Source organism: Trichomycterus rosablanca, chromosome 14 (genome assembly GCF_030014385.1).
Source record: "Trichomycterus rosablanca isolate fTriRos1 chromosome 14, fTriRos1.hap1, whole genome shotgun sequence".
Taxonomy (NCBI): Eukaryota; Metazoa; Chordata; class Actinopteri; order Siluriformes; family Trichomycteridae; genus Trichomycterus; species Trichomycterus rosablanca.
Window position 1 is genome coordinate 36268884 of NC_086001.1, and position 24998 is coordinate 36293881.

Below are 24998 nucleotides of genomic sequence, written 5' to 3' on the forward strand. Positions count from 1 at the left end.
ATTTGGACATGTTCACTGTGGGGTGTACTCACTTATGTTGCCAGCTATTTAGACATTAATGGCTGTGTGTTGAGTTATTTTCAGAAGACAGTAAATCTACACTGCTATACAAGCTGTACACTGACTACTCTAAGTTATATCCAAGTTTCATGTCTATAGTGTTGTCCCATGAAAAGATATAATGAAATATTTGCAGAAATGTGAGGGGTGTACTTACTTTTGTGATACACTGTACATCAAAAACACGTCAACCCCCAGACGAGCGTCCCCGACAGGTATTATTGATGATTTAGTCATGTGATCCTGATCCCTGCACACCAGTACAGGGGGGCAACATAAAGGGGTAGATTTAACCGAAAATACCATTCATACCGTTTTGAGTGTCAGGACTATGGGAAGCCACCGGGGTCAAAACAGCTGAGGGTGTTCTGCTTTGTTATTTCTGAGCCCTGTTAGAGGTGATCGATTCTTCTCGTGTCCTCCTGTCCTGGCTCAGTGATCAAGCGACCTTTTCTGGTACCGTTGACCAGAAGGTTGATGGTTCAAGTCCCACCGTCATCAAGCATTCACTCCAAAGTCGTATTAATGCCAGTAGTGGCAGCAGCGTCATTGGGCTGGGTACATGTCAATAGACAGCGTCAATAGACAGGGTACTTGTTCCTAATAAAGAGAGAGCTATAAATCCCAACACTGCTGCACCTGCATTCATACCCAGAGCACCTCACAACTACAGTCAGAAATTGTATACCCACAAAGTTTATCTGTACGGTAGGTGTAGCTCATGATCAAATAATGCAGCTACCGGATAGTACCTAGAAATCAAATAATAATAATAATAAAAAAATAAAAATAATAATAATATAACAAAATAATAATAAATAATAATAATAAAAATATAAAAAAATATAAATAATTATAATAATAATAATAATAAAAAAAATAATAATAATTCCTCAGATCACGAATTCTAGGCAAACAAAGTTTTTAGGTGTTTGTTCAACATGAGTGTTTTTGTTTACAGACTTTATTTACACGACAACACAGACACACCACAGACATCAAATATTTCAATCATTATTAAATACAAAATAAAACGTCAAAACATCTAAGATCTGACATTCACTAAATCAGCAGGAACAGAGCGAAAGAAGGTGAAAAGGACGAAAAGAAATCAGAGACTGAAATCAGTCAATCGGGGATGGAAATCAGAAGAAATAAGGGACTAAAATCAGAAGAAATCAGGGACTAAAATCAGAAGAAATCAGGGACTAAAATCTGAAGAAATCATGGATTAAAATCAGAAAAAATCAGGGACTAAAATCAGAAAAAATCAGGGACTAAAATCAGAAAAATCAGGGATTAAAATCAGAAAAAATCAGGGACTAAAATCAGAAGGAATCGGAGACTAAAATAAGAAGAAGTCAGGGACTAAAATCAGAAAAAATCAGGGACTAAAATCAGAAGGAATCGGAGACTAAAATACGAAGAAATCAGGGACTAAAATCAGAGGAAATCAGGGACTAAAATACGAAGAAATCAGAGACTAAAATCAGGAGAAATCAGGGACTAAAATCAGAAGAAATCAGGGACTGATTTTATATTAAGTATATAGACGAGCTGGGAGCAGCGGGCGTGGTCACACACACACTTCATGCCACAGTCGCGTGTCTTCAGCCAATCAGGTGCCGGCTCGACGCAGGTGAAGACCTCCAGTTTATTGTTTTTAAGCGGTCGGCGGGATCTGTGGCGTCCTCCGGCCAGAGGGGGGCGACGTTGTTTATCGCTGACGCAGTGGCACGTGGGTGGACGAAACACACACACACACACACACACACAGGTTCTCATAGCGCTTTAACCAACTATTAATACTGCAATCGTCAACAAAGACCGGACCACCGGGGGGGGGGGGGGGGCGTCCGTAAAGAAATGAAACGAGCGTGGTGGATTCAGCCGTCGCGCCATTCATAGCTCGTCGCACCCGCCGTCGTCTCGCAGCCGCGTACAGTACAGGGTTCAAGTGTGGGCGTGGTCATAAACGGAACGGCCGAAGCTCATGGCGAAGACGGCGAGAGAGAAACGCACCCGGAGACGCCCGGACGTTTAGCGTTTAGGGGAGAGAGAGCCACGCCCCCAGAAACTATCTAGCCAAAAGTATGTGGACACCCGACCGTGAGCTTGTCGAATAGCAATTATGACCAAAGCGTCGGATGTTAGACAAGAAGGTCTGGCCTGTGGTTGGGGTTCCAATACATCCCAAAGAAGTTTAATGGACCTGTTAGGACTGGGGGGTGTCCACATACTTCTGGCTTTCTGTGGCGCCTTCTGAGAAGCTAACAACTTAAGATTTGGACCAACAGACCAGAGGACCAACGAATCAATGAACCAACAAATCAAAAACACAATGGACCAGAGGACCAATGGACCAACATCATTGAACCAACAAACCAATGGACCAGAGGACCAACAGACCAACGGATCTGGGACCAACAGACCAAAGGGTTAATGAACCAGAAAACCAACAAACCAGAGGACCAAGAGGCCAGAGGACCAACGGACCAATGATCCAGAGGACCAATGAACCAAAGGACCAGAGGACCAACAGACCAGAGGACCAATGGACCAACATCATTGAACCAACGGACCAATGAACCCGAGGACCAATGAACCAAAGAACCAGAAAACCAACAAACCAGAGGACCAACAGACCAGAGAACCAACAGACCAATGAACCTGAGGACCAATGGATCAACAAACCAATGGATCAAAAGTCCAATGGACCAGAGGACCAACAGATGAGAGGACCAATGGACCAACATCATTAAACCAACAGACCAGAGGACCAAAGGCCCACGGATCTGGGACCAACGGACCAACAAACCAGAGGACCAATGGACCAAAGGATTAATAAACCAGAGGACCAGAGAACCAACAGACCAGAACGTCGGGTTCATTCCACTACAGTACCGAAAGTTTACGTCAGGTGGTCGTGGTTCCGATACTTTCCAAAGAAGTTAAATGGACCTGTTAGGACCGGGGGGGGCGTCCACATACTTCTGGCTTCTGAGCGGCTAACAACTACAGATTTGAGTGGAATGTTACTGGAAGTGTCAGACCAGAGGTCCAGAACGTCGGATGGTTTCCGCCACAGTACCGAAGGTTTACGACACGACGTTAAGATCGGAGGACCAATCGTTAACTCGGCGGGGGGTAAAAGGCGGGAAATGAGGAGTTGAAGATGAGCAGGAATGGAGACGAAGTCGCTCAGATGAATAAATAAACCAAAAGTCATTCTCATTGGTCGCCGTTCGCCTAGAATTTCAAAACCAAGCCGATAGGAGTCGCCCAGACGGCGGGCTAGACTTCTAGCTAGCTAGCTATCTACGTCTACCTAAAAAAAAAAAACGAAACAAGCCGGACACGATCACGCGGGCTTAAAAACCGAACGTCGCGGTGACGGAATAAATAGATCGGGGGAAGGGGGGGGGGGCGTTGGGTTAATATGTACAGACGCCTGGCGCTCGACGTCGTTAGCATTAGCTACGCGCTAAGAAGTAAAAAAACAAGCAAACTAAATAAACAGTCCTTCATTGACGTTCGCGTCCGTGGAACTTGGCGCTCGGCGTTCCCGCCCGGTTTGGCGTCCGGTTTTTATTGCCTGGCTAGTCATTAGTGTTCTCGTTTAGCGTAGCTTTAGCGTCTACGGAGCCGCGCCGGCCCGAGCGTTAATTCAGCTTCTTGTCCGTGCTCTTGACGTGGCCGTTCCGCCGGTGCTTGCCGTTGGCCAGCCCGTTGTGGCAGTGTCCGTTGGCCTTCTCGGCGCCCGACGCGCCGCCGGATTTCCCGGAGAGCAGGCGGCGCGCCAGGCGAGCCACCCGGTACAGGCAGTAGCACACGACGAGCAGCGCCGCCGCCAGGATCCCCACGACGTCCAGCAGGAAGTACTGGTACACGGGGACGGTGTAGACGGCCGAGCGGAGGTGCTCGGCGCCCCGGTGGCGCAGGATGTACCCGATCCAGTACACGGCGCGGGTCACGGGGTGGCCCGGCTGATCCTTGTGGATCTCGGACAGCTTCACGGCCTGCTGGCGATACCTGGCGGAGAAAGACGAAAAAACCCGAGTCAAAACGAGTCCAGCCGAATGAATAGAAGTGCAATACCGATAGTGACCACTAGAGCGCAGCACAGCGCCACATTCGAGCGCCTCAGCAGCAGAAGTTCCAGGATTGCGTCAGATCCACCTAAACACTCGTTTGCATCTCCAGGTTTCACTAGTTAAAGCACCAAAAATATCTGGACGCCTCTTACGGAGCACAAAAATCGATTAAAATTACAAATGATTCGCCCCGAATGTGTTCAGTCGGGTCAGATCTAGTGCAGCTAGTTACCCGTGTGCTGTTTGGTAGGACTTTGGCCGGGCGTCTCGGTTTGAACCCGGTTAACCCTAGATTCCACGTGTGTTAAAGATTAACCGGCGGGACGAGCACACGGCAGGGCTTCTTCTTTATCCAGCCCTGACCGTCCACTGCAAAAAGGCGTCCGCACAGTTTAGAATCATTTCAGTGATTGCACTACTCATAAGACGACTTTCGGTAAGATTCCGGAGTGTGCCTGTGGGGATCCGTGTGGGATAACAGGGCCCGGCTTGGGGTTAGCGTTCGACAGGGTTTGGTAAAGATCGAACTGGCCCTTCCCTAATCTGTTGGCATAAGTTGAAAGCATGTCATCGAACTGATGTTTTGGATTTATACACACACACGCTGGAAACGGGCGTGGCTAAAACTTTATATTAATATTAATAATAATAAATATAATAATTATACATATAATAATAATAATAATAAATATAGTAATAATAATAAATATAATAATAATAAATATAATAATAGTAATAATAAATATAATAATAATAATAGTAATAATAAATATAGGAATAATAATAATAAATATAGGAATAATAAATATAATAATAATAATAAATATAATAATAATAATAAATATAATAATTATAAATACAATAATAGTAATAATAAATATAATAATAATAGTAATAATAAATATAGTAATAATAATAATAAATATAATAATAAATTTAATAATAATAAATATAATAGTAATAATAAATATAATAATAATAATAATAATAATAATAATAATAAATATGATAGTAATAATAAATAATATAAAAAATAAATACAATAATAATAATAAGAAATATAATAATAAAAATAAATATGATAGTAATAATAAACAATAATATTAAAAATAAATATAATCATAATAATAATATTAAAAATAAATATAATAATAATAATAAATATAATAAAAATAATAATAATATGATAGTAATAATAAATAATAATATTAAAAATAAATATAATAATAATAATAATATTAAAAATAAATATTATAATAATAATAAATATAATAATAGTAAATATAATAATAATAATAAATATTATAATAATAAATATAATAATAATACAAATTATAATAATAAATATAATAATAATAATAAATATATTAACAATAATAAATATAATAATAATAATAAATATAATAACAATAATAAATATAATAATAATAAATAAAAATATTAATAGTGATGATAATAGAAATAATAATAGACCTGAACACCTGAACTCAATACCGGGAAGGGGGGGGTCCTTTTGTTTCGTTTTACGGGTCACGTAGCAGATGGTTTGGGTGGGGCAGGCGTGCCCCTTCCATTTTTTTTAGAACTTTGCTTTCTACCAACAAATCCTGAAGGAGAACGTCTGCTTATCTGCTGATTATCTGTCTGTAACCTGAAGCTCCAGCTCAACCGAGCTACACGACGTGCGACGGGGGGGGTGTGTGAATACTTTTGACGTCACCTGTCCTCGGTGATGACGCTGACCATGGCGCTGTACAGATCCTCCTCGCTCATCCTCTTCCACTCCAGCATGATGCCCATGCCCTTGGCCTGCACGCGGGTCATGGTGTCGTAGTGATCGCCGAAGAGCGGCACGCCCACCACCGGCACGCCGTGGTACATGGCCTCGTAGATGCTGTTCAGGCCGCCGTGGCTCAGGAACGCCCGCGTGTTCCTGTGTCCTGATCATACAGAACAGAGACGCAAACGTTATTAGTTATGCTTTTATTTGATATAGTTTATACAGATATAATAATTATTTATGGTTATAGATCATTAGATCGAGCTCAGTGTTGCTGCTGGTGCTCAGGCGGGTTCATGTTCAGAATGTTTAAGGTCAGAAGCTCCTCGTCTCTGCTCACAGGAATATTTGACTTGTAAATGAGTGAAAGAACAATGAGAGAAAAACACAAAGCAAACTGTGTTCAACAGCCTCCAACATCAGGGAGTAAAGTATGTGGACACCCCCCTGAAATTACTGAGCTGCTTCCTGCTGGATGGACAGATGAATGAATAGATGAATGGATATAAAGAAGGATTAAGGAATGGATGGATGGCTGAATTAATGCATGAATAACAAAATAACTGAAAGGATGAAATAATGAATTCATCTATGGATGGACAGATAAATGAATGAAAGAATGAATGGATTGGTGGATGGACAGATGAATGAATGAAGGAAAGAATGAATGGATGAACTGATTAGTGGATGAATGAATGAACTGATTAGTGGACGGACAGATGAATGAATGAATAAACTGATTAGTGGATGAATGAATGAAAGAATTAATGAACTGATTAGTGGACAGATAGATGAATGAATAAATGAATGAATGAATAAATGAATGAACAGATGAATGGATGAATTAACAGATGAATAAATTAATGAATAAACAAACTGATTAGTGGATGAATAGATGTATGAATGAATTAAGTGATTAGTGGATAAACAGATAACTGGATGAATGAATGAATGAACTGACTGGTTAGTGGATGGACAGACAGATGAATGGATGAGTGGATTAATTAATGAACAGATGAATGAATGGATGAACTGGTTAGTGGACAGACAGATGAATGAATGAATTAATTAATGAACAGATGAATGAATAGATGGACGGATGAATGGATGAACTGACTGGTTAGTGGATGGACAGATGAATGGATGAATGTATGAATTAATGAACAGATGAATGAATAAATGAACTGGTTAGTGGACAGACAGATGAATGGATGAACTGACTGGTTAGTGGATGGACAGACAGATGAATGGATGAGTGGATGAATTAATGAACAGATGAATGAATGGATGAACTGGTTAGTGGACAGACAGATGAATGGATGAACTGGTTAGTGGACAGACAGATGAATGGATGAACTGGTTAGTGGACAGACAGATGAATGGATGAACTGGTTAGTGGATGGACAGATGAATGAATGGATGAACTGGTTAGTGGACGGACAGATGAATGAATGAATGAACTGGTTAGTGGACAGACAGATGAATGGATGAACTGACTGGTTAGTGGATGGACAGACAGATGAATGGATGAGTGGATGAATTAATGAACAGATGAATGAATGGATGAACTGGTTAGTGGACAGACAGATGAATGAACAGATGAATGAATAGATGGACGGATGAATGGATGAACTGACTGGTTAGTGGATGGACAGATGAATGGATGAATTAATGAACAGATGAATGAATAAATGAACTGGTTAGTGGACAGACAGATGAATGGATGAACTGGTTAGTGGACAGACAGATGAATGGATGAACTGGTTAGTGGACAGACAGATGAATGGATGAACTGGTTAGTTGACAGACAGATGAATGGATGAACTGGTTAGTGGACAGACAGATGAATGGATGAACTGGTTAGTGGATGGACAGATGAATGAATGGATGAACTGGTTAGTGGACGGACAGATGAATGAATGAATGAACTGGTTAGTGGACAGACAGATGAATGGATGAACTGGTTAGTGGACAGACAGATGAATGGATGAACTGGTTAGTGGACAGACAGACAGATGAATGGATGAACTGGTTAGTGGACGGACAGATGAATGAATGAATGAACTGGACCCAGCCTCACTCACCCAGCAGGTCGTTCTGCGGCATCCACTCCACCAGTTTGGTGTTCTGGCCCAGGTTCCTGGGGGGAGCTCCCGAGTACCTGCAGGGAACACGTTCACATCAGACTCACATGATCCGGGACTCTCCGATTGGTGGGATCTGTGAGGAAAGCGAACTCTGGACCAATCACGGGAGGCGCAGGGCGGCGGCTGTGTTTACGGTGTACACTCTCGTCCGGTCACCCCCATGTGGGAACCATCCGATTAGAGCAACGGCCGGCGTTTCCCTGACGACGGAAACCCGCGGGGGCTTTCGCACCGCCGCGCACCGACTGACCTGCACACGGGCTCCGAAGGTCAAGCGTCCGTCCCACCGGCCAATCGGGCGCTTGCGGCGAATTCCGCGGCTACCGGGAGACCGTACTCGGAAGTCCGACCTAGCACGAAACGAAGAGCACACGGCGCGCGGCCGGCGCATTACCTAATGACTAGCGGTCTCCGGTTACTAAGAGATCTGGGTTTGGTTACCACGGTGTCCGGTTACGCCCGCGCGTTCTGTTCTCGCGCTCCGTCTGAATCCCCTCCGCCCCCACCTCCCCCCCTACCAAAAAGTGAACCCCTGGAGAGATTTTTTGCCTCGCTAGGATCCTCCTCACCCTCGTTAATAAGTGGGCGGAGTCTTGGACGGCGTGCAAGGACGCTGGTTAGTACTTCGAGGATCCTTTAACAGGTGTCCATATACTTTTGGCCATGTGGTGTGTAAAGAATAAACGCCACGCCGTAATTATCAGTGTGTGCGACTACCTACACGCCGGAGACTCCAGGGATTCCCCCCCCCCCCCCCCGGGAAACGCCGGGCGCGGCCCGCTCATTAGGCTCTTAGACAAACAAGACAACGAGGCTAATTACGGTACGGCCGCCGCGTTTGTCGCCGGGAGACGCGGAGCAACGCCGCCTGGTTTTGCTCGGTCGCCAGGCGACGGTCTCACGGCGTCGGAGGACGGGACGCCGCGGGGGAGAGGATGGAACAAACAGCCTGGAAGCAGAGCGGCGGCGGAGCGAGCCTCCATGCACTGCCGGCGTGGCGTAAATCACGGACCTGGACCCTGGAGCGGTGAGAACGGAAGTGAACTACTCAGACCAAGGGCTCGGACACGGCCAGTACAGGCGTGGGTTCGGACGCTGGTTCGTGCGGAAGGACGCGGCGCGCTGTGGGACGAATCGGAACACCGATTGTGAGCCGGGCCTTCAGCGCCTCACCTCACAGATGCTCTTTCAGCTAAAGTTGATCCTAAATCTTTATTATTAAATTATTGTTATTATAATAATACTGAAATATATTAATAATAAAGTAATAATAATAAATAATATTCAAAAATTAAATAATAATAATAATCTTAACAACAATAATAAAATATTAATAATAATAACAACAAAAACAAAATAAATTAATTAGTAAATAACAAATATTGATAAAATAATACAAAAAATATTAAATTATTATTATTATTACAATAATACTGTAATATATTAATAATAATATAATAATAATCAAATATAAAATAATCGAAATTATAATAATCATCTTAACAATAATAATAAAATAATAATAACAATAAAAATAATATAACATTATATTAATATATTAATAAAATACATAAATAACAAATATTATTGTAATAACCCTAACAACAATAATAAAAAAATTATACAATAATCATAATAATAACTAAAATAATATTAAATAAAAATTATTATTATTATTATTATTATTATTTGGCTTATTATTGTTACAATAATACTGTAATATATTCATAATAATATAATGATAATAAAATATAGAAATAAAAAATAATAACAATAATAAAAATGAATTATTATTATTAAATAATATTAAATATTGATAATAATACTAAAAATAATATAAAAATAAAAACATTAAAAATAGAATATTAATAAATAATAACAATAATAATATTAATAATAATAGTGATAATAATAATACTAGTAATAATAATATATTAATAATACTAATAGTAATAATAATAATAATAATACTGACAATAATAATAATTATAACAATAATAAAATAATAACAAATAATAACAATAATAATAATAATAATAATATTTTATGTTATTATATTATATTTTACCTCCAGATGACTCTCTGCGGTAGGCGGCTCAGAGCTCCGGCCAGCTTGGAGCTGATATCCTCGGACAGATACTTCACTCCGGCCCCGAACGATACCACCACAAACCCGTGCTCATCCGTGTCGTTCACCCAGGCCTCAAACTCCTACACACACACACACACACACACACACACACACACACACACACTAAATCAGTGCAATTATAGTAAAAGCAGATGAATGATTTACATTTACATTCTGCTCGAGGGAGAAAAGCACACAAACAATCCTGTCATGTAAATCCTGAACAGCGGCTGTTTCCTTTATAAATGCAGCTTTTTGGATATAAAAATCATATTTATTCATTAACAACAAGAGATAATCGAGCATTTATTAATAAAAATGAACTTATAAACTGAGAAACTGTGAAACTTTAACTTTAATGTTTGTGTTTAGCGATTTAACGTCTTTCATCCGTGCAGTGTTCAAGTGCACCACGATTCCTGGTTAATCTGCACTCTGAGGCATATTAGCAATATTACGACAATTGTTTACATTAAAGTTCTGGATAAACGAACATTTCTCTTCTTTGCCCGTCATTTATTAATTTATTCATTTTTAATTAATGAATTAATTAATTTATATTATATATTATATTATTGTTTATTTGTTATTTACCACCCAATAAAGCTCCGTAAATGCAGCCTGAATGCTAATGCTAATGCTGCTAACTGACGCGGACATTATTCCCCTTAGCCTGTCATTTATTTATTAATTTATTTATTATTTATTATTGTTTATTTTTATTTACCACCTAATAAAGCTCGTTCTTGCCCGTCATTTATTTATTTATTTATTTATTTATTTGTTTATTCTTTATTTACCACCTAATAAAGCTCGTAAATGCAGCCTGAATGCTAATGCTAACACTGCTAACGGACACAGACATTATTATTCGTCATTTATTAATTAATTAATTCATGTATTTATTTATGGTTTGTTTTTTATTTACCACATAATAAAGTTCATTCTTGCCCGTCATTTATTTATTTATTTTTTATTGTTTATTTTTTTATTTACCACCTAATAAAGCTCGTAAATGCAGCCTGAATGCTAACGCTAATGCTGCTAACTGACACGGACATTATTCCCCTTAGCATCTCATTTATTTATTTATTAATTATTTAATTTATTTATTTATTGATTCTCGCCCGTCATTTATTTATTATATTGTTTAATTTTATTTACCACCTAATAAAGCTCCGTAAATGCAGCCTGAATGCTAATGCTAACGCTGCTAACTGACACGGACATTATTCCCCTTAGCCTGTCATTTATTTATTAATTAATTTATTATTTATTATTGTTTATTTTTATTTACCACCTAATAAAGCTCGTTCTTGCCCGTCATTTATTTATTTATTTATTTATTTATTCTTTATTTACCACCTAATAAAGCTCGTAAATGCAGCCTGAATGCTAATGCTAACACTGCTAACGGACACAGACATTATTATTCTTTGTCCATCATTAATTAATTATATAATTAATTAATGTTTATTTATGTATATTTGCCAGTTATTTATTTATTTACTTATTTATTATTCTTTATTCTTTATTTACCACCTAATAAAGCTTGTAAATGCATCCTAAATGCTAATGCTGCTAACTGACAGTTAGCTGTTGTTTACTTTCCAGTTCTGGATAAACGAACATTCTTCCTCTTCGTCCATCATTTATTTCTTTTTATAGTTAACGTGACGAAACATCTGTATTAGCATTAGCACGGCGAGTTAAACAGTTAGCATCGTTTGAAGGGCGGACATCCGATCAGACACCGAGCGGGACTCGGCGGGGTCACGTCTCGCTCCTGGAGGTTCAGCGGGGGGTTTCGTGGCTGGTTTTTTGTGCGACTCCAGCTGCCCCGGAGTGGCCCGAGTCGGCCTGGCACCGACTGTCCGTCCCTCACACTGGTCCCAGTGTGTGTTTCACACGCGTCTTACAATGGGTACATTTACACACACACACACACACACACACACACACACACACACACACACACACACACACACACACACACACACACACACACACACACACACACACACACACAATGGCCTTCAGGGCAACACAATGAGCTCCTTTCGGAGAGTGGTATTCCAAAACCGCCAGCCCAGGCTGAAATACTCCACCCTTCCCCCAGCGCTCCCGCTTAGCGCCGCGCTCGGTGCGGACTTTGTGATCGCGCAGGCCGGGCCAGGGGAAGGATCTGAAGAGGTTAGTCGCCGAGGTCGCGCCGAATGACCTCTCGAGGGAGAGGCTACGGTCGCTACTTCTACCGGTCTGCGACGTTAAGCCACATTAAGCTTGATGCTCAGCGCCCCGAGCTGAATAACGCAAGTTTAAAAGTGAAACCAGAACATGGTGAAATAAACCAGATAAACACAGGTACATGTGGACGTTTTTAGACTGGATTTGACGGTTATTTCACACAAACGGACGTTCGTTACTCCTACCGTTCCGCTAGTTCGAGACGGAAAAATGGACGTGAACTTTGAAACGTCTTTACGAACTTGAGCTGGTCGGAGGTGGACGCTGGAAAAATCCGATCCACAACATTCAACAGAGCGTCTAAACTCTTTTTGGTTAGATTCTGTTAGATGTACGACCCCAGATCCAAAAAGAATTGGGACAGTGTAGAAGATATTTCACGTTTTGTGAGCTGCAACACAGTTCCCAAAATGACAGGATGTGGGGCAATTTAGGACAGTAGGAACACGTCCCGAAAAGAGTTGGGACGCTTTGTACGGTTGCCGTTCCTTCTCACAAGCGGGCCACGAAGTGTCTTAATTCTCCAGGCTCTATCCGGCAGGCCGCTCTTATTCATCGATGTGTACGAATGCAAAATCCAAAACACTGACTGTGTGATGGTCCATCCCGGATGCCTCCGAGCCCGGAGAACTTGACGCCGTTTAAATCGTTTTATTATATTCTGCACTGTAGAGAGAGAAATATGCCTTTTTAAACGTTTCACTTCTATTCCCTTGCATTTGTCGACAAACCAGAGTCTCTCTGAACTTCTTTGCTCCTCGGTAAAAATACACCATTATTTATTTTCTTTACCTCATTACTCGCCCTAAACTGCCCCACATCCATCCCATAATAAGTGTAAGAAACACTGCGTCTTCTTGCGTTTTTTTGTTTTTTTTCTTGCTCCGGGGTCGTATTTTTCCGTCGAGTCTCCCAGAAAAAAATCGCCGCCTCAGCCCACCGGCACGCCGACGCATGACGTCAATCGCCCAGGTCCGTGAATGTCACACGGCCACGAGGACAAAGCCCTCACTGAAGGAACAAGACGGAGACCACGAGGGGTCGGATTTTAGGGACAGGGGAGGCGACCAGACGGACCCGGAGGCAGCTCGTAAAACAAGAGAGTGGAACATCACGGGGTTTGCTCCCTTCCGTTCTAATTAAATATGCAGATTCTACTATCGATCTGCGCGTAAAAAAACGCGTTTTTAGAGTTTCGGAACCTTGATTTAACTGCACGGTTCCTTTCAATCGAAGACTGGCAACTTTCTTCCCTTCCTGACCCAGTCCCTTCTCGCCCCGATGCCTAATGTGGCTGGACGGCCACCTTTTGAAAGGTTCGTGATCGTCCTTGCCCCAGTTCCAGAATAAATGGAACAAATCCGTCCTTAGAGAACCGGTTCTGGCCTTTCCGACCTACGTCCGACCGACCCGGGCAACACAAACGACGCATCTTACTCTCTCTGTACAAGATCTAACATATAGCCTCCAGAAGGGGGAGCTGGCATACAAGTTCGAGTAATTCCTCCTGCGGTCAAGGGTATGCAGGTCAAGTCTCGACGGAAAAAGGCGTTGCTCCGGGGTGGGATCTGGAAGGTGATCGGTTGGTACCTGAGCAAGTACCTAGGTGGCTGATCGGGTATTCTACAGGACCACCTCAAAATTGGATCAGTCCATCACCCTATGCGACCGGGATGACTCTGGACCTTGAAGTGGTTCCGTTCGGTCTTGTTAAACGGTAGTAAGAAAGCTCTTTTTTTTTTTTTTACACCTTCTAGCGACAGGTCCGATTGAAACACCTAGACTCGATAATTAGAAGGGGTGTACGGGCACTTTTGGTCAAACGGTGCATAAGATGCGTCTCCTGCAAGCGTAGGCACTTTCCACTCGAGAGATTCCCCTTGCGCTCGAGGGAACGCACACTTGCAGGACGAGCAAACATCTCGTCTATCAAGTGTGAACGGGCACTGTGGTGCAGCTCTGGTTCTCCCAGAACCCTGGACTTTACCCTTCGAACACCTTTGGGATGAATTGGAATGGGGACACTAGACCGGTCTGAGGGAAGACATCCGACTAGCGACTGGCAGCTTACCTGAGGCAGAGGGCTCGGCGGCTTGGTTAGGATTCCACCCACGTAGACGACGTGCGGCAGCGTGGGCCGCGGGAACTCCAGCGCCAAATCAGTGCACAGCATCCACAGGTGACTTCCCTGCACCAGCTCGTGCATGGACGCGGGCGGGTCCACGCCGTGCCTCCTCATGATGCGGTCGTACTTGGGCAGCACGATCAGTAGGACCCCGATGCGCGACGCCACGTAGACGGCCGTGTTGGTCACGCGCTGCATCAGCGACATGCGGTCCGTCAGGAGCGAGTTGAACTCCGGCACGTACGCCAGCGGCGCCGGGGCGCCCACCTCGGCCGGGTACCACAGCCCGGTGCTGAAGACGGCGTAGGGCACGCCCAGGATGTGCGCCAGGACGAAGCCGCACATCTCGTTGGGGTCGACCAGGAGCAGGTCGAAGCGCTCCTCGCGCAGCCGCTCCATCACCGCCGCGCTGCCCACCACGCCGTCGCAGTTCTGCGCGTAGTGCTCCAGGATGTCGAAGAGCTCCAGCGGCGTGGGCCGGCCGGCGAAGATGTTGTGCACCTTGGACTGCAGGAAGTCGTCGGCCGCCGAGGAGCTGTTGAAAAGGCCCGGGTAGCGCTGCAGGCGGTAGTGCTCCGAGGGCGCCATGTCCCGGCCCTCGGACACCAGGAGCACCGTCTCGTGGCCCTCGGCGTGGAGAGCCGACGCCAGCGTCTTGAAGATGTACAGGTGGCTCTCGAACATGATCGGGGGCACCACTATGATCTTAGCCGCCCTCGACGGACTCAGCGCCAGGTACCACAGCAGCGTGGCGAAGAGACCAAGGGCGCACTTCATGTCTGGGAAGAAATAAACGAAAGGAAATGATTAATGGAGTCAAATCAGAAGGGTGTTGTTTCTATTTTGGTACCTTGAGTACCTTGGACAAGTATTCACCGCCCCCACCAGAAGACTTGCACAACAGGGACTCTAAGTGGACCACCGGACGACTTCCCTTACAAGTTTACAAGTTCCTCGCGCACTATTCCCTTTCCAGCCGACGATTCTGACCAGGCGGCCGACTCCCGCGTCGCTCGACGCTACCGCCACCGTATTTCACAGTGGGTTAGACCGACACCCTGCACATCATCAAGTCTCAACGGCCTTCAAAGAAGACCGTTGCTCTGGAGTCACACTTGGTTACCAAACGTTTTGCAATCGACTTCCTCTCTCGCAAGTCTCGCTCCGCTAGCGCAATCGGATTTTGCAACCGCAACTGAACGTCGGCAGCCGAGCGGCCGCCTTCCTTACAGGTCGGTCGTTCAGGTTTAATCAGAGAGACGGCCTGACCTAGGTATTGACGCCACGTGGTTGTATGTTTACGTTCGTACGAGCGGTTTCGAGGGGGGGCGGGAACGGAACCGGTTCAGTTCAGGCGAAAATCGGCGAACCCCGTCCCCGCCCCCGAGATCCTTTGAAGTGGTTTTAACAGCACATACACACACTTGTTTAGAACAAACAGCTGTCTTACACATATAGGCCTCACACACGTTTTATACACACCTGTCTCTCTCTTTCACACACACTTGTTTTCAGCACAAACCTGTCTCACACACACACACTTGTTTTCAGCACAAACATGTCTCACACACACACCTGTCTCACACACACACTTGTTTTCAGCACAAACATGTCTCTCACACATCTGTCTCACACACACACACACACACACACTTGTTTTGAACACAAACATGTCTCACACACACCTGTATCACACACACCTATCTCGTCTCAGGCATATAGGTCTCACACACACGTTTCATACACACCTGTCTCACACACACACACACACACACACTTGTTTTGAACACAAACATGTCTCACACATGTGCACACACACACACCTGTCTCACACACACACACACACACACACTTGTTTTGAACACAAACATGTCTCACACACACCTGTATCACACACACCTATCTCGTCTCAGGCATATAGGTCTCACACACACGTTTCATACACACCTGTCTCACACACACACACACACTTGTTTTGAACACAAACATGTCTCACACATGTGCACACACACACACACACACACACACACCTGTCTCACACATACCTGTCCCATCTCGGACATATAGGTCTTACACACACGTTTCATACACACCTGTCTATCTCTCTCTCTCACACACACACACACACACACACACACTTGTATTTAACTCAAACATGTCTTTCTCTATCACACACACACACACACACACACACACACACACACACCTGTCTCACAAACACTCAGACATACATGTCTACCACATACATCTGTCTCACACATCTGTCTCACACATACCTGTCTCATACATACCTGTCTCATACATATACAGTGTATCACGAAAGTGAGTACACCCCTCACATTTCTGCAAATATTTCATTATATCTTTTCATGGGACAACACTATAGACATGAAACTTGGATATAACTTAGAGTAGTCAGTGTACAGCTTGTATAGCAGTGTAGATTTACTGTCTTCTGAAAATAACTCAACACACAGCCATTAATGTCTAAATAGCTGGCAACATAAGTGAGTACACCCCACAGTGAACATGTCCAAATTGTGCCTAAAGTGTCAATATTTTGTGTGACCACCATTATTATCACTGCCTTAACCCTCCTGGGCATGGAATTCACCAGAGCTGCACAGGTTGCTACTGGAATCCTCTTCCACTCCTCCGTGATGACATCACGGAGCTGGTGGATGTTAGACACCTTAAACTCCTCCACCTTCCACTTGAGGATGCGCCACAGGTGCTCAATTGGGTTTAGTCCATCACCTTTACCTTCAGCTTCCTCAGCAAGGCAGTTGTCATCTTGGAGGTTGTGTTTGGGGTCGTTATCCTGTTGGAAAACTGCCATGAGGCCCAGTTTTCGAAGGGAGGGGATCATGCTCTGTTTCAGAATGTCACAGTACATGTTGGAATTCATGTTTCCCTCAATGAACTGCAGCTCCCCAGTGCCAGCAACACTCATGCAGCCCAAGACCATGATGCTACCACCACCATGCTTGACTGTAGGCAAGATACAGTTGTCTTGGTACTTCTCACCAGGGCGCCGCCACACATGCTGGACACCATCTGAGCCAAACAAGTTTATCTTGGTCTCGTCAGACCACAGGGCATTCCAGTAATCCATGTTCTTGGACTGCTTGTCTTCAGCAAACTGTTTGCTGGCTTTCTTGTGCGTCAGCTTCCTTCTGGGATGACGACCATGCAGACCGAGTTGATGCAGTGTGCGGCGTATGGTCTGAGCACTGACAGGCTGACCTCCCACGTCTTCAACCTCTGCAGCAATGCTGGCAGCACTCATGTGTCTATTTTTTAAAGCCAACCTCTGGATATGACGCCGAACACGTGGACTCGACTTCTTTGGTCGACCCTGGCGAAGCCTGTTCCGAGTGGAACCTGTCCTGGAAAACCGCTGTATGACCTTGGCCACCATGCTGTAGCTCAGTTTCAGGGTGTTAGCAATCTTCTTATAGCCCAGGCCATCTTTGTGGAGAGCAACAATTCTATTTCTCACATCCTCAGAGAGTTCTTTGCCATGAGGTGCCATGTTGAATATCCAGTGGCCAGTATGAGAGAATTGTACCCAAAACACCAAATTTAACAGCCCTGCTCCCCATTTACACCTGGGACCTTGACACATGACACCAGGGAGGGACAACGACACATTTGGGCACAATTTGGACATGTTCACTGTGGGGTGTACTCACTTATGTTGCAGCTATTTAGACATTAATGGCTGTGTGTTGAGTTATTTTCAGAAGACAGTAAATCTACACTGCTATACAAGCTGTACACTGACTACTCTAAGTTATATCCAAGTTTCATGTCTATAGTGTTGTCCCATGAAAAGATATAATGAAATATTTGCAGAAATGTGAGGGGTGTACTCACTTTTGTGATACACTGTAGGTCTCACGCACATGTTTTATACACACTTGTCGCACACACACAGACTCACCTGTCTCGGACATATAGGTCTCACACACATATACACGTTTCATACACACCTGTCTCACACACATACACAGTTCATACACACCTGTCTCACAAACACATATGGATACACACACCTGTCTCACACAAACATGTCTACCACACACATCTGTATTACACACACAGACACAAACACACACCTGTCTCACAAACACCTGTCTTGGACATATAGGCCTCACACACACCTGTCTCACACACACACTTGTTTTCAGCACAAACCTGTCTCACACACACACCTGTATCACACACACACTTGTTTTCAGCACAAACATGTCTCTCACACACACCTGTCTCACACACACACACTTGTTTTGAACTCAAACATGTCTCACACATGGATACACACCTGTCTCACACACACTTGTTTTCAGCACAAACCTGTCTCACACACACACACATCTGTCTCACACACACACTTGTTTTGAACACACACCTGTATCACACACACCTATCTCGTCTCAGGCATATAGGTCTCACACACACGTTTCATACACACCTGTCTCACACACACACTTGTTTTCAGCACAAACCTGTCTCACACACACACTTGTTTTCAGCACAAACCTGTCTCACACACACCTATCTCGTCTCAGGCATATAGGTCTCACACACACACGTTTCATACACACCTGTCTCACACACACACTTGTTTTCAGCACAAACCTGTCTCACACACACCTATCTCGTCTCAGGCATATAGGTCTCACACACACACGTTTCATACACACCTGTCTCACACACACACTTGTTTTCAGCACAAACCTATCTCACACACACACATCTCGTCTCAGGCATATAGGTCTCACACACACACACGTTTCATACACACCTGTCTCACACACACACACACTTGTTTTCAACTCAAACATGTCTTTCTCTATCTCACACATGCACACACCTGTCTCACAAACACTCAGACATACATGTCTACCACATACATCTGTCTCACACATACCTGTCTCACACATATAGGTCTCACGCACATGTTTTATACACACTTGTCTCACACACACACACACCTGTCTCGGACATATAGGTCTCACACACATATACACGTTTCATACACACCTGTCTCACACACTTGTTTCGAACACAAACACACATGGATACACACACCTGTCTCACAAACGCTGGTCTCAGACAAACATGTCTACCACACACACCTGTATTACACACACACACACACACACACACACACACAGACACAAACACACACCTGTCTCACAAACACCTGTCTTGGACATATAGGCCTCACACACACACTTGTTTTCAGCAAAAAACTGTTTTACACACACATACACCTGTCTCGCACAAACCTGTCTCACACACACATGTCTCACATACACACTTGTTTTCAGCAAAAACCTGTCTTACACACACACCTGTCTCACACACACACTTGTTTTCAGCACAAACCTGTCTCACACACACTTGTCTCACATACACACTTGTTTTCAGCACAAACCTATCTTACACACACACACCTGTCTCACACACACACTTGTTTTCAACACAAACCTGTCTTACACACACACCTGTCTCACACACACACTTGTTTTCAGCACAAACCTGTCTTACACACACACCTGTCTCACACACACACTTGTTTTCAGCACAAACCTGTCTCACACACACACCTGTCTCACACACACACTTGTTTTCAGCACAAATCTGTCTCACACACACACACCTGTCTCAAACACACACTTGTGTTCAGCAGACACCTGTCTCACACACACACACACCTGTCTCACACACACACTTGTTTTCAGCACAAACCTGTCTCAAACACACCTGTCTTGGACATATAGGCCTCACACACACCTGTCTCACACACACACACACTTGTTATAAACCTAAACATGTCTCACACATATAGATCTTACACATATAGGTCTTACATACATGTTTTACACACCTGTCTCACACACACACTTGTCTCACACACACACTTGTTTTCAGCACAAACCTGTCTCACACACACTTGTTTTCAGCACAAACCTGTCTCTCACACACACCTGTCTCACACACACAAACCTGTCTCACACACACACACACACTTGTTTTCAGCACAAACCTGTCTCAAACACACACCTGTCTCACACACACACTTGTTTTCAGCACAAACCTGTCTCAAACACACACCTGTATCAAACACACCTGTCTTGGACATATAGGCCTCACACACACCTGTCTCACACACACACACACTTGTTATAAACTTAAACATGTCTCGCACATATAGGTCTTACACACGTTTTACACACCTGTCTCACACATGCACAAACACACACCTGTATCACACACACCTGTCTTGGATGTACGGGTTTCTCACACACACCAGTTTCATACACACCTGTCTCACACACACACTTGTTTTGAACACAAACATCTCTCTCTCCATCACACACACACACACACACACACACCTGTCTCACACATCTCTGTCCTACACTTTAAGTTGTGTGTGTGTGTGTGTGTGTGTGTGTGTGTGTGTGTGTGTGTGTGTGTGTGTGTGTTAAAACAGTAATAACTGAAGCTGCTCTCCGACACGCTATGAAGTAAACGAATCCCACAGGCTTTTGGAGTGTGTCTGTGGGGATTTGTGCTGATCCCTCCTAATTACTATTAGTATGGAAGTCTGATCCAGTCCTGTAGCAACAGTTTGGGGAAGGCCCTTTCCCGGTGAAGCGGCTCGGTGGGTAGCAAAGGTTCCAGGTTTGCAGGTGAGACCGCCGGCGTCGCCACCTTTCGGGTTTCAGACGGGGCATTGTTGACCGTCGCCGTGGCGACCCACGCCGCTCGGTGCGGCTCGGGTTTCCGAGGCGGGGCTCGGGTTACCCGGTGGCCGGGCCCGGCGGAGGGACGTCCGTCCTCCTGAAGCGCGCCCTGGCGACCGGTTTCTTTTCTCGAACCGACCGAACTACATCCAGTCTCCGTAGGTGTACGGGCTACAGTCAGTAATTGTATACCCGAAGCTTGGTGTAAGGAACACACTACCTGGTCCCCTGAGCGACGGCACCAGGCGCACCCTGTGGTGCAAACTGTTCGGCTCCTAATCGACCTAATCCGGAAAGACCTCGCGCTGGATTCTGGAGCGTGTCTGTGGGAACTTGTTCCCGTCCTGTGGGGGTCCCTTCAGTAATTGTATACCCGAATCTTGGTGTAAGGAACACACTACATGGTCCCCTGAGCGATGGGACCAGGCGCACCCTGTGGTGCAAACTGTTCGGCTCTTATCGACCTCTGGAGCGTGTCTGTGGGAACTTGTGCCCGTCCTGTGGGGGTCCCTTCAGTAATTGTATACCCGAATCTTGGTGTAAGGAACACACTACATGGTCCCCTGAGTGACGGGACCAGGCGCACCCTGTGGTGCAAACTGTTCGGCTCTTATCGACCTCTGGAGCGTGTCTGTGGGAACTTGTGCCCGTCCTGTGGGGGTCCCTTCAGTAATTGTATACCCGAATCTTGGTGTAAGGAACACACCACATGGTCCCCTGAGCGACGGGACCAGGCGCACCCTGTGGTGCAAACTGTTCGGCTCTTATCGACCTCTGGAGCGTGTCTGTGGGAACTTGTGCCCGTCCTGTGGGGGTCCCTTCAGTAATTGTATACCCGAATCTTGGTGTAAGGAACACACTACATGGTCCCCTGAGTGACGGGACCAGGCGCACCCTGTGGTGCAAACTGTTCGGCTCTTATCGACCTCTGGAGCGTGTCTGTGGGAACTTGTGCCCGTCCTGTGGGGGTCCCTTCAGTAATTGTATACCCGAATCTTGGTGTAAGGAACACACCACATGGTCCCCTGAGCGACGGGACCAGGCGCACCCTATGGTGCAAACTGTTCGGCTCTTATCGACCTCTGGAGCGTGTCTGTGGGAACTTGTGCCCGTCCTGTGGGGGTCCCTTCAGTAATTGTATACCCGAATCTTGGTGTAAGGAACACACCACATGGTCCCCTGAGCGACGGGACCAGGCGCACCCTGTGGTGCAAGCTGTTCGGCTCTTATCGACCTCTGGAGCGTGTCTGTGGGAACTTGTGCCCGTCCTGTGGGGGTCCCTTCAGTAATTGTATACCCGAATCTTGGTGTAAGGAACACACTACATGGTCCCCTGAGCGACGGGACCAGGCGCACCCTGTGGTGCAAGCTGTTCGGCTCTTATCGACCTCTGGAGCGTGTCTGTGGGAACTTGTGCCCGTCCTGTGGGGGTCCCTTCAGTAATTGTATACCCGAATCTTGGTGTAAGGAACACACCACATGGTCCCCTGAGCGACGGGACCAGGCGCACCCTATGGTGCAAACTGTTCGGCTCTTATCGACCTCTGGAGCGTGTCTGTGGGAACTTGTGCCCGTCCTGTGGGGGTCCCTTCAGTAATTGTATACCCGAATCTTGGTGTAAGGAACACACCACATGGTCCCCTGAGCGACGGGACCAGGCGCACCCTGTGGTGCAAGCTGTTCGGCTCTTATCGACCTCTGGAGCGTGTCTGTGGGAACTTGTGCCCGTCCTGTGGGGGTCCCTTCAGTAATTGTATACCCGAATCTTGGTGTAAGGAACACACTACATGGTCCCCTGAGCGACGGGACCAGGCGCACCCTGTGGTGCAAGCTGTTCGGCTCTTATCGACCTCTGGAGCGTGTCTGTGGGAACTTGTGCCCGTCCTGTGGGGGTCCCTTCAGTAATTGTATACCCGAAGCTTGGTGTAAGGAACACACCACATGGTCCCCTGAGCGACGGGACCAGGCGCACCCTGTGGTGCAAACTGTTCGGCTCTTATCGACCTCTGGAGCGTGTCTGTGGGAACTTGTTCCCGTCCTGTGGGGGTCCCTTCAGTAATTGTATACCCCAAAAGTGGTCTAAGGAACACACGACCGGGTCCCCTGAGCCCCTTCAGCTCGTAATCAACCCACACGACCGTGAGAGTGACGACCCCGACTAATCCGGAAGGACCCCGCGCTGGATTCTGGAGCGTGCCTGTGGGAACTCGTGCCAGGTGACAGATGGGTAAAGTCGAACTAGTTATATGGGCACAGAGAAGTCACCACACACAGGAAAGTAAAACGTTCTTACCTTTCATTCAACGTCATTCATTTAAAACGCGAGAAACTCCAGCGTACCGGAACGCCACCCTGAGCGCCCGGGCCAGTCTCACCTGCACCGCTGGGCACAGATCCCCACAGTCGCACTACCTCAAGGTCCCTGGAACGCCGGTGAATCCGGGCCCGCGTCCTGCCAGCTCGGAATAATGAGTGTACAAATCAAACAAAGGCGCTTACTCAGCCGTCAGGCTTCAAACTGGCCAAACAGGATCGGTTCGCTTCCCCCCGCGCGCACACACACACACACACACACACACACACACACACACACACACACACACACACACACACACTCGCACCGTCACTCACACACCTTTGGCACACTAAGGCAGAATGAGGGCTGAACCTGATACAGTCCAAGGGTCCAAACCGATCTCGTGGGGCGAAACGTAACGCGAACGCACACACGGACACGCCCTACACACACACACACACACACACACACACACACACACACACACACACACACACACACACACACACACTTTGTGTGTTTGCTTAAAGATTAGGTCCTCGCGGCGCGTACACACACGTACAGCCACACGCATCAGACCCGCCGGGGTGGCGTTAGACGGTCAGGTGGTTCGGCCCCGCCCGTTTCCAGCACCTGACGTCAGGGTCAGCGGTGTGCAGTTCAACATCGTGGGGATGAATCGGAACGTCAACACTGTTACCTTTCGTATCACTCAACACTGTTACCTCTCATATCACTCAACACTGTTACCTCTCATATCACTCAACACTGTTACCTCTCATATCACTCAACACTGTTACCTCTCATATCACTCAACACTGTTACCTTTCATATCACATATCACTCAACACTGTTACCTTTCACATCACTCAACACTGTTACCTTTCATATCACTCAACACTGTTACCTTTCATATCAGTCAACACTGTTACCTTTCATATCACTCAACACTGTTACCTTTCCTATCACATATCAGTCAACACTGTTACCTTTCATATCAGTCAACACTGTTACCTTTCCTATCGCTCAACACTGTTACCTTTCATATCAGTGAACACTGTTACCTTTCATATCACTCAACACTGTTACCTTTCATATCAGTCAACACTGTTACCTTTCATATCACTCAACACTGTTACCTTTCCTATCACATATCAGTGAACACTGTTACCTTTCATATCAGTGAACACTGTTACCTTTCATATCACATATAAGTCAACACTGTTACCTTTCATATCACTCAACACTGTTACCTTTCATATCGCTCAACACTGTTACCTTTCCTATCGCTCAACACTGTTACCTTTCATATCACTCAACACTGTTACCTTTTCTATCACATATCAGTCAACACTGT

At 45.3% G+C, this 24998-nt stretch overlaps 1 protein-coding gene across 2 annotated transcripts in view; it reads right to left on the reverse strand.

Annotated features, from left to right (window-relative positions):
- Window positions 1-1008: 1008 nt before the first annotated feature.
- Window positions 1009-24998, reverse strand: part of ugt8 (UDP glycosyltransferase 8) — a 34247-nt gene continuing 10257 nt past the window's right edge. The window contains exons 2-6 of one of the 2 annotated variants that reach the window (XM_063008917.1): window positions 14531-15363; window positions 10150-10292; window positions 8019-8095; window positions 5875-6094; window positions 1009-4092 (exon numbers count right to left, since the gene is read on the reverse strand). In XM_063008917.1, the coding sequence (XP_062864987.1) occupies window positions 3723-4092; window positions 5875-6094; window positions 8019-8095; window positions 10150-10292; window positions 14531-15361 (1641 nt within the window). In that variant the 5' untranslated portion in view covers window positions 15362-15363 and the 3' untranslated portion in view covers window positions 1009-3722. Of the gene's footprint in view, window positions 4093-5874; window positions 6095-8018; window positions 8096-10149; window positions 10293-14530; window positions 15403-24998 lie in introns of those variants that run through there. The other variant, XM_063008918.1, reaches the window with a different exon arrangement.